This window comes from Rhineura floridana, chromosome 11 (genome assembly GCF_030035675.1).
Source record: "Rhineura floridana isolate rRhiFlo1 chromosome 11, rRhiFlo1.hap2, whole genome shotgun sequence".
Classification (NCBI taxonomy): Eukaryota; Metazoa; Chordata; class Lepidosauria; order Squamata; family Rhineuridae; genus Rhineura; species Rhineura floridana.
The window spans coordinates 34,988,626-34,998,800 of NC_084490.1; the positions used below are offsets into that span (position 1 = coordinate 34,988,626).

Sequence of the window (10,175 nt, forward strand, 5' to 3'; positions counted from 1 at the left end):
TAAGATTTCTGGGCCGTCATACAGTTCCTACATGAATGAATCTGTCATCCTTGCATCTCTTTTATGTAGTTCTTCAGTGTATTGCTCCCATCTTTCTTTTATTTTAACATGGTCAGTCAGTGTATTCCCCTGTTTATTATCTATTCTGCCTACTCTTGGTTTAAATTTTCCTTTAATTGCTCTAATCTTTTAGAATAAGGTTTCTGTTCTACCTTTTTATTATCCTCTTCTATTGCTATACAATAGTTGTAATAATTATTTTTGTCCCTACATACTAGTCTCTGTATTATTGCATTTTGGGTTCTAACTATGTTTCTGTCTCCTTTTGCTTTTGCTTTCCTTTTTTCTTTAACCCTTTTAAGAGTTTTGTCTGTCATCCACTGAGGCCTTTGTGCTTATCCACACGGGAGCCTAATTTCATACTAAAGATGCTGCTTTTATTATTGTAAGAGATTTTCAAGGTCTACACGTCTGCTCAATGGTGGTTTCCAATCCACTGTTTTCCATTCACATGAGTAGGCATTGCTCTGGAAAGGATTATATTTTATGGAAGGCAACAATTGCCTCTCTGAGTTGCAACCCCATGAGAGTTCGGACTTCAAGGCTGAAGCTGGGAGAGCACTCGGCATGCAATTGACAAGAAACAATGAAACTGTCTAGATTCTCCCTCCCCTTCTCCATTGTACAAGCCTGAATGAAAGGAGGATGGGGGGAGTGAGTGAAAGGCAAAGTACGCAGCGGCTGTGACTGCTTTTGCAAGCAGCAGGTGGATTGAAAGCATCCAGGGGAAAAGGCTGGGGGAGAAAGGGGTTTTCTGCACCTGGGAAAGTGGGGACACACAGCCCCCAACAAGTGCACCTCACACTTTGCCAATCTTGCCATGTTCACTTGTCTCTGACGAAGGAAATTTACTTGGGGAGAAAGAGGATAGAAAGGAGGACTGCAGCAAACTCCTAAGGAGCCGGACAGAGCAGTCAGTCGGAAGTCACTGGTTAAGCCGCTGGAAACAAAATTGAATTCATGGGAGAGTTACAGCGGGTGGAGAAAAGGGAACAGCTGAAAGTGACAATTCATCTGCTCACTAAAAACCATTGAAGCAAGTGCCTACAAGGAGGAGCACAGCACAGCTGAGACCGTTTTTACTCTCCTTTTCACATTGTGGATTGTGTTAATAGGGGTTTAAAGGGGAAAACTGAGTGACAGCTTCTGCTTGCCTGCAACATCATGTGACCCATGTGAATTAAAAGGGGACGCATGTAGCACCAAATACACAGTAAATCGCCGTGTGGATGAGCCCTTTTTTCTCTTTTTAGCTAGAGGTATTGTGTTTTTACATTCTTTAGCTAGTGGTATTATCTTTTTACATTACATTTTATAATCCATTGTTCTGGTTCTCTATCAGCTAAGTTTAAAGCCTCAGATCTGTTCCTTTTTTGCTCTTTATAGTCTTCTGGGATGTTATTTAACTTGTTTCTTGGAGATATGATTGTTCTGTTGTTCTTTAGCTTTACTCTGATTTTCGATATTACTCTGATTTTAAATATTACCAGTTCTTGATCTGTACATCAGTCTGCCTCATTTTTGCAGAAAGTTTGGAACTTCTCCGTCTTCTGCTACAAACTGTGTAATAAATTTGATTCCTGTATTGACCATTTGGTGATGTCCAGGTGTACAGTCATCTCTTTGGTTGTTCAAAAAATGTATTTGCTAGAAACAGATCTTTGGCTTTGCAGAATTCAGTGTTTCACCTGATTCATTTTTATCTCCTAAGCCCCATTTTCCCCCAATTCCTAGTTCTTCTTTGTTCCCTACTTTTGCATTCCAGTCCCCCATGATTATCACTATACCTTCTTTTGGTGTTTGATCAATTTCTTCCTGTACTTAGAATCATAGAATCATATAGAATCATAGAATAGTAGAGTTGGAAGGGGCCTATAAGGCCATCGAGTCCAACCCCCTGCTCAATGAAGGAATCCAAATCAAAGCATTCCCTACAGATGACTGTCCTGCTGCCTCTTGAATGCCTCCAGTGTATGAGAGCCCACTGCCTCTCTAGGTAATTGGTTACATTGTCATATGACTCTAACAGTTAGGATGTTTTTCCTGATGTCCAGTCGAAATCTGGCTTCCTGCAACTTGAGCCCATTATTCAGTGTCCTGCACTCTGGGACGATCGAGAAGAGATCCCGGCCCTCCTCTATGTGACAACCTTTCATGTACTTGAAGAGTGCTATCATATCTCCACTCAGTCTTCTCTTCTCCAGGCTAAACATGCCCAGTTCTTTCAGTCTCTCCTCACAGGGCTTTGTTTCCAGTCCCCCAATTATCTTTGTTGCCCTCCTCTGAACACGTTCCAGTTTGTCTGCATCCTTCTTTGTGTGGAGACCAGAACTGGATGCAGTATTCAAGATGAAGCCTAACCAGTGCTGAATACAGGAGAACTAGTACTTCACACAATTTGGAAACTATACTTCTGTTAATGCAGCCTAATATAGCACTTGCCTTTTTTGCAGCCAAATCACACTGTTGGCTCATATTCAGCTTATGATCAATGACAATTTCAAGATCCTTCTCACATGTCGTACTGCTGAGCCAAGTATCCCCCATCTTATAACTGTGCATTTGGTTACTTTTTCCTAAGTGTAGAACTTTGCATTTATCCCTGTTGAATTTCATTCTGTTGTTCTCAGCCCAATGCTCCAGCCTATCAAGGTCCCTTTGAATTTTGTTTCTGTCTTCCACGGTATTAGCTATGCCCCCAACTTTGTATCATCTGCAAATTTGATAAGCATGCTTTGTACCTCCTCATTCAAGTGGTTAATAAAAATGTTAAAGAGCACTGGGCCCAGGACCGAGCCCTGTGGTACCCCACTCATTACTTCCACCCAGTTTGAGAAGGAACCATTGATAAGCACTTTGAGTACGATTTTGAAGCCGACTGTGGATCCATCTGATAGTTGTTTCATCCAGCCCACATTTAGCTAGCTTGCTAATCAGAATATCATGGGGCACTTTGTCAAAAGCTTTGCTGAAGTCGAGATATATTATGTCCACAGCATTCCCACAGTCTTCAAGGGAGGTTACCCCATCAAAAAATGAGATGAGATTAGTCTGGCAGGATTTGCTCTTGATAAATCCATGTTGGCTCCTAGTAATCACTGCATTGCTTTCAAGGTGCTTACAGATTGACTGTTTTATAATCTGCTCCAGAATTTTTCCAGGGATTGATGTTAGGCTGACTGGTCTGTAGTTCCCCAGTTCCTCCTTCTTGCCCTTTTTGAAAATAGGGACAACATTAGTTCTCTTCCAGTCATCCGGCACTTCACCAGTCCTCCATGATTTCGCAAAGATAATAGACAGCGGTTCTGAGAGTTCTTCAGCCAGTTCCTTCCATACTCTAGGATGCAGTTTATCAGGCCCTGGAAATTTGAACTTGTTCAAAGTGATTAGTTATTCCTTGACCATTTGTCTATTAATCTCAAGGTCCAATCCTGCTCCTTCTACTTCATGTGTCCCAGGAGGGTCATAGACCCTTTTTTGGGAGAAGACTGAGCCAAAGTAGGAATTGAGCACTTCTGCCTTTTCTTTGTCATCTGTTATCATTTTGCCATCCTCATTGAGTAGCTGTGCCACCATTTCTTTTCTCTGTCTTTTACTATGGACATACCTGAAGAAAGCTTTTTGTTGCTTTTAGCATCCCTCGCTAGCCTCAGCTCATTCTCAGCATTATCCTTCCTGACACCATTCCTGCAATTCTGTGATACCTGTCTGTACTCTTCCTTTGTGGCCTGGCCTTATTTCCACTTCCTGTATCTGTTCTTTTTTGTTCTCAGGTCATCTCTAAGCTTTTTGTGAAGCCACATTGGCTTCTTCTGTTGTTTCCTCCCTTTTTTCCTTGTTGGAATTGCTTGCCATTGCATTTTTAGAATTTCCTTTTTTAGAAACTCCCTCCCATCTTGGACTCTTTTTCTCATTAGGGTGGCTTGCCATGGAACTGTACTTACAATTGTTCTGAATTTATTAAAATCAGTTTTTCTGACATCCAGGGTGCGCATATGGCTACTCTCAGCTTTCGCTTCTGTTAAAATCAAGAATTCAAGTATGGTGTGGTCACTTTCCCCCAGAGTTCCCGTAACTGCCACTTCATCCACCAAATCATCTCTATTGGTTAGAATCAAGTCCAGGATAGCTGATCCTCTGATTGCTTCCTCCACTTTCTGTAGGAGGAAGTTATCTGCAACACAAGTCAGAAATTTCTTGGAGGGGCCGTGTTTGGCAGAATTTGTCTTCCAGCAGATATCGGGATAATTGAAATCCACCATTACTACTACATCATGCCTCCTTGAAACATTGGCAATTTGCTTTTCAAAAGTTACATTTTCATCTTCTTCTTGATTGGGTGGTTGGTAGTAGACTCCAAGCAGACCTAGCACCATACCTCCTAATTGCTCTTGCTACCTCACTATTAAAGCAACCCCGTTTCTTCTTAATTTATCATTTCCTGCATAAAATATTTTATAATTTCCTGAATGAAAATGTCTCATTCCCATCCATTTTAATTTACTCACACCAAATATTGTAATGTTGATATGTTCCATTTCTTGTTTGACAATTTCTAACTTTCTCTGGTTCATGTTTCTCACATTCCTTGTTCCTATTGTGTGCATTGTACAACTCCAGGCTCTGCTTTCACATCAGTGCACTTCACCATTTGGGCTTCCTTTTGGCTTTAACACAGTTGTGTCATTAGCCACAGCATTATTCGTACTTGTCTGTTTTTCTTCCCCAGTACCTCTCTGAGTGCTATCTGACCTAGGGGTCTCACCTTCCAGCATTATCTCATGTTGTGTTTGGATATTCTATTCATAGGGTTTTCATGGTAAGAGATATTCAGAAGCGGTTTATGTGATGTTCCTGTAAGTTAGCAACTGTAAATATGGTAAGCGCGGGTCTATTGGGTGATGTATGGTAAATGACTGAGAGAGAAAGGGGGAGTACATGGGTGAGAAGCTGAAGTATGCTGGATGATGATTGGCTAAGTGGCTGGCTGGCTGAAGGTATAAATGGAGGTTTGTGAGTGATGAGAGAAGGTCAGGGGTCAGTTGGAAGGTGGGAGAGAGAGTCAGTTAGAGAGAGGTTGTTGAGTTGGTTGGCAGAGTTCTGAGGGAAGTTTGGATTGGATTTGGCTGATATTTAAAGAGGATATATATGAACAGAAACATAAAGAGTAACCATATATGAAACCATATGCTTGTGAAACATTCCTAAAGTAATCTTGTTATTTCCTGTTATTAGTAAATAAATACTTATTTGGTTTACCAAAGGCCTGATCCTTGGCTGGGGAATATACAGACCAGAAGGGAGGGCAAGGTAATTACCAAGGCTGAACAGAAGCAGTATCTAATGGTGGCAGCGGTGAAGGGAGAAATTGTAACAAGTCAAGTATCCAGAGCAACCCAGAGTTGTATGCTTTTATTATAAAGATACAAGGGGGTTGGGAACAGCATAAGCACTCAGTCACAAAAGTAACCAGCTAGAGAGAGACTCAGGCAAAGTCTCTGGGAGTATTGGTTACAGGACGTGACTGGTGGTGTTGCCTAGCAGTGGGATCTAGTGAGATCTGTGCTAGAGCGGAGTGAGAAACCATATAAAGGACGGTCTGGACTGGTGATATCCCTGGTGGTGCCTAGTGAAAGGCAGTAGCCACAAGCAGGTGGGAACCTGACAGGGAGAACCAGGGAAGGACGTCACAGTTTACCATTGTCTTCCTCTGAGTTTGGATGCATCTTAGTCTGGTGTCTCAACTTTGACCATTCCTTTTTGGGTGACCCTAATAGTAGTCTAGCCTTTTGGTCTAGACTCCTGACAGCATTACACTCAGCTTCCTCAACACACTCAAACCCCCTCACCACTTAAGATGTGCATCCTAGAGACAGAAGCAGCAATAGTTTACAAATGTTCAATTAAATTCTCAAGAACTAATAATATATATTCACTAATAGACAAAAAACCTTGCAGTTTAAGAACATACCTATAGCCAACAGATATTTCTATCAAACTTTAAAAAGCAGGGAAATGGGGCAGCTATAGTGAATGCACTAGGGGAGTAGGACACCTGACCTCCTCTGTGAGATATCGTACTGCCCTACAAATTCATAAAAATGCGAAAACAGTTTGGGTTGGTTTTTCACAGTCCAATCCACTTCCTATGTAGCTTGGAAAAAATTGGTAACGTGTTAATTGGCTAGGCATTTTTTTTAACTTTTAAACTGCAGAAGATGAAGGTCAGAGTATGGGGCAAGGTCAGTAATAGGATTACAGGTACTCAGTGAACATGGCTGATTTTTTAATGAATTTCAACAAATTATGAGAACTCTGACAGAAAAAAGTGCAACAGCCTCTGGATTCTCTGACTGTTTTGTGTATTGCCATGAAAATTTAGAGCAAGTGTTTCTGAGTTCAAGACTATATGTTTCCTAAGGTTTTGTTCTTAAATGACCTTATGAGAAGCAGGAGAATGGCATGGGGATATTTTCACTTTAAAATTGCAGAATGCAAAAAATCCATGCTGGCTATAGTACACAGCCACTCTTGTGGCTGTATAATATATCCTTATTTTTGAGGGGGAGATGATAAATGGAACTACTGTTGTTCCCAAAAGTTTATGCTTTAACAATGATCTATGTTATCAGAGATTCAAGGGTGGAGACAGCAATTAAGGTAAGTTGAGGAAAACAATTAATAACAGCATTTCTGATAAACCAGTGGAAGGCAGTACGCCCTAATGGCCAGATATTTTAATGGATGTTTCTGTGTGATAATACTTTTACAAGATACTGTACTTAAGGCTCTTTATACCTTTCAGAATCCAATGCCTTTTGTTGAAGATGTCAGCAAGACTACAGATTTTGAACGTATTTGGTGAACTTGTAAAGACATACTGTTTTGAGCTAAGGTGAGGTCTATAAAATATTACTGATTACAAATTACCAGTGAATCCCACAGTACTCGTATGACAGGGGTGAAGAACTCAAGACGTGGAGGCCAATTGTACCCCTCCAACCCTCTCTATCCAGCTCTGGTTAATTTTCCCAAGCCACTCCTCCTTAGGCCAAAACCTCTGTCTCTAGGCCACACCTCTCACTGGTCCTGATTGCCAAAGGCTTTCCCATGATTTGAATGGTTCCTTGATCTGTGATATGACCTCTTGCTTGCCTGGATAAAGGATGGATAATTGTGAGTAGTGAGGGGTGCAGAAACCTTTCTATGGGTGGAATATTGCCTACTATACAAAGGTATCCAGTTAAAGGAACCAAAAAAAATTCTGTTCAAAGGTAAAAGTCGCATATTACGCAGAATCCAGTCTTTTGCCTCTGGTCCCCACAAACCACTGGAATGTGGTTACCAGAAGATTGTCCTTTGGGAAATGCAACCCTTGGGCTGAAAATGTTTCCCATCCCCAACTTACAGTGAGGTTGGATGGATTGTAATCACTTAAGAGTACAAAGTTGATAATGAATTAGTCCCTGCTTAGATACCAAAAATAGTAAGATAGACATATTCCATCTTTAAGAAAATGGAAAAGAAATATATTGGACAGTAAATTATTATTATTAATAATATTAATGCCATTAATATTATAGCTATTATTATCATTATTATTACTTAACTTCATTTCCTGTCCATCCTCCCAAAGGAACCCTGAGAAGTAAGGTAGAACCTCTTTATAAAAGTTTTGGAAGGAACAGGTTACAAAAAAACAAGTTTTATTGGAACAGCAGAATTAGTTTAAATAGTATTGAAATTAGAAAAGTCAAAATAAGTTGTTAACAGTTGTAGAAGATATTGTAATTAAAAAAGAGTTGGACTAGATTAATTATAATCAGATGATGTAGTAACATAGCTCCATTCTATTTCATCTCTTTTGCTTACATTACTATTAGATTATATAAATTTAACTATGATTTGTTTTCAACCCCTCTGTAATTGATCTGAGGTGGTGGTCGTTGCTATAATCTATTTCATTAATAAAACTTTTAAAAACTGGTTTAACCAGAACACATGGTGAAATGAGCATGTTTACAGAGAAATTATGTAAAATATCAATGCAATCCATGTAATCCTTCACATGTTTTCTTCTAAACAAGTTCCACCATGTTGAGAGGAGTTTTCTCCATAGCAAACTATTGGAAAGAAATGATTGTACATAATGAATTAGTCCTTTAAGGATTTATACCCATATAAACATTAAGAGGATGCTCTACCTGATCAGCTTTCCCTTAGTAGTTGCCTGCGCAGAGGCTGTTTTGTTAGTTTGTTGTATATCAGACACATAGCATTACATTTTCAGTCAGATACAGATATACAGCTCATAGAGAAACACATTTTCTGAGATTTTAGACTTGTGTTCCATAATATTGCGAATGACTGGGAAGTCAGATGGATGCCTTCTGAATTTTGCACAAGAGTGAGTGAAAGAGAAAGGTATGAACTACGTATGAATTATGATAATTAATGCAATTTACAATACAATCTATCTGTTTAGGACACCGGCATCAGAGATACTGAAATAAAGAACCAGTCTGCTACGATGGAGATTACACTAGCTGGTCTCACTAGCTCTGCAGAATTACAGACACTTCTCTTTGGGGTATTTGCATTCATCTATTCTACTGCTTTAGCTAGTAACCTCCTCCTCATCTTTACCATATGCACTTCCAGGAAACTCCACACTCCCATGTACTTTCTGCTCATCAATCTGTCCCTAGTGAATGTATTTTCTATCTCAGTTACAACTCCAAAATTGCTCCAGACTCTTTGGACCCACAGAAACACCATCTCTTTTTATGGCTGTGTTACACAGATGTATCTATTCATTTGGTGTGTGGGAACAGAGCTTTTATTCCTCTCATTTATGGCTTTTGACCGCTATGCTGCTATCTGCCATCCTTTGCAGTACACAGTCATCATGAGGAAGGAAGTGTGTATTGCCATAGCCTTGGCAGTATGGGTTGCTGGGAACATCAATTCTTCTATTAATACTGGCGTTCTGCTGCAGTTGTCCTTCTGCAATTCTAACATTGTTGATCATTTCTACTGTGATCTTCCCCCAGTTATAAAGCTGTCATGCTCTGACACCAGCCTGAATGAGATGATGACTTTTGTGGCAGATGTATTTTATGCGATTTGTAGCTGTGGGTTGACGCTAACATCTTACTGTTTCATACTGAGAGCTATCTTCAGAATCCGTTCCACTGAAGGGAAGAAGAAAGCTTTCTCCACATGTTCCTCCCATCTCATTGTAGTGAGTTTTTTCTTCTCTTCAGTCATTTACACATATGCAGGTAAAAGGGCCAGCTCAGACTACTCTCTAGACAAATTTGTTTCTCTGCTTTATTCAGTGGTAACCCCAGTTGTTAATCCACTCATATATTCTTTGAGAAACAAAGAAGTAAAAGAGGCACTCAAGACAATTATTGAAAGAGTCAGGTTGCTCCGGAGACCTCAAGTCTGATCTGCAAAGATCTATAGCAAGAATGCAGCTGCTGTTGTTTTTAGGGGCATGAACAGAACAGGATAAAAGTTGGCAGAAGTAAATTGTTGGATTGTTCATGTGCAATCAAAATGCAGCGTATGATCTGGAATCAATTGTGGTTCATGAAATTCAGGCTTTCTTCCATCTGTATGCATAATAGCTTTTCACTGAAAGTGCATCCAAATGGATCCTAAAATGTTCCTCTTCATTACTGGCTGGGATTTTGAAGTGGAAAACATGTGACTCAATTGACACAGGAATTCTTCATAAGTAATGTTGGGGTTGCCACAAAGTAGTGTTTCCTGAATATATCCTATGTCCAAGGCCCCTGACTAGGTTTTTCATGTGCTTTCTAAAGTGTGGGGACTATAAATGATCGGAGGCATGAAACCAACATATTTCCACATTCCTTCCTGTCTTCCACCCTGATCCCTCATCATGTTGGAAAGAAATCTGGCTGGTTTCAAGCAAAAGTGCTGGAGACACCTGAGTGAGTGACAAGGAACAAAGTGGAGACAGTTGCATTTATAAGCTGTCATTGCCCTGAGATGTGACTGATCATGACCTCTTTATTTATTGACCCACTTATCATGGTCACAGAAATATGTAGTGCTCCCAAATGCCAGACTCTGATAACTGC

General features: G+C 40.1%; 1 protein-coding gene across 1 annotated transcript; it reads left to right on the forward strand.

The window, feature by feature from the left end:
* Positions 1–8,590: 8,590 nt before the first annotated feature.
* Positions 8,591–9,514, forward strand: LOC133367907 (olfactory receptor 13G1-like). The gene has a single exon (XM_061591994.1). It carries the CDS (start codon positions 8,591–8,593, stop codon positions 9,512–9,514), a length of 924 nt encoding a protein of 307 aa, XP_061447978.1.
* Positions 9,515–10,175: the final 661 nt, after the last annotated feature.

Coding starts and splice junctions, on each gene's coding strand:
- LOC133367907 (XM_061591994.1), top strand. CDS start 8,591: ATGGAGATTACACTAGCTGGTCTCACTAGCTCTGCAGAATTACAGACA.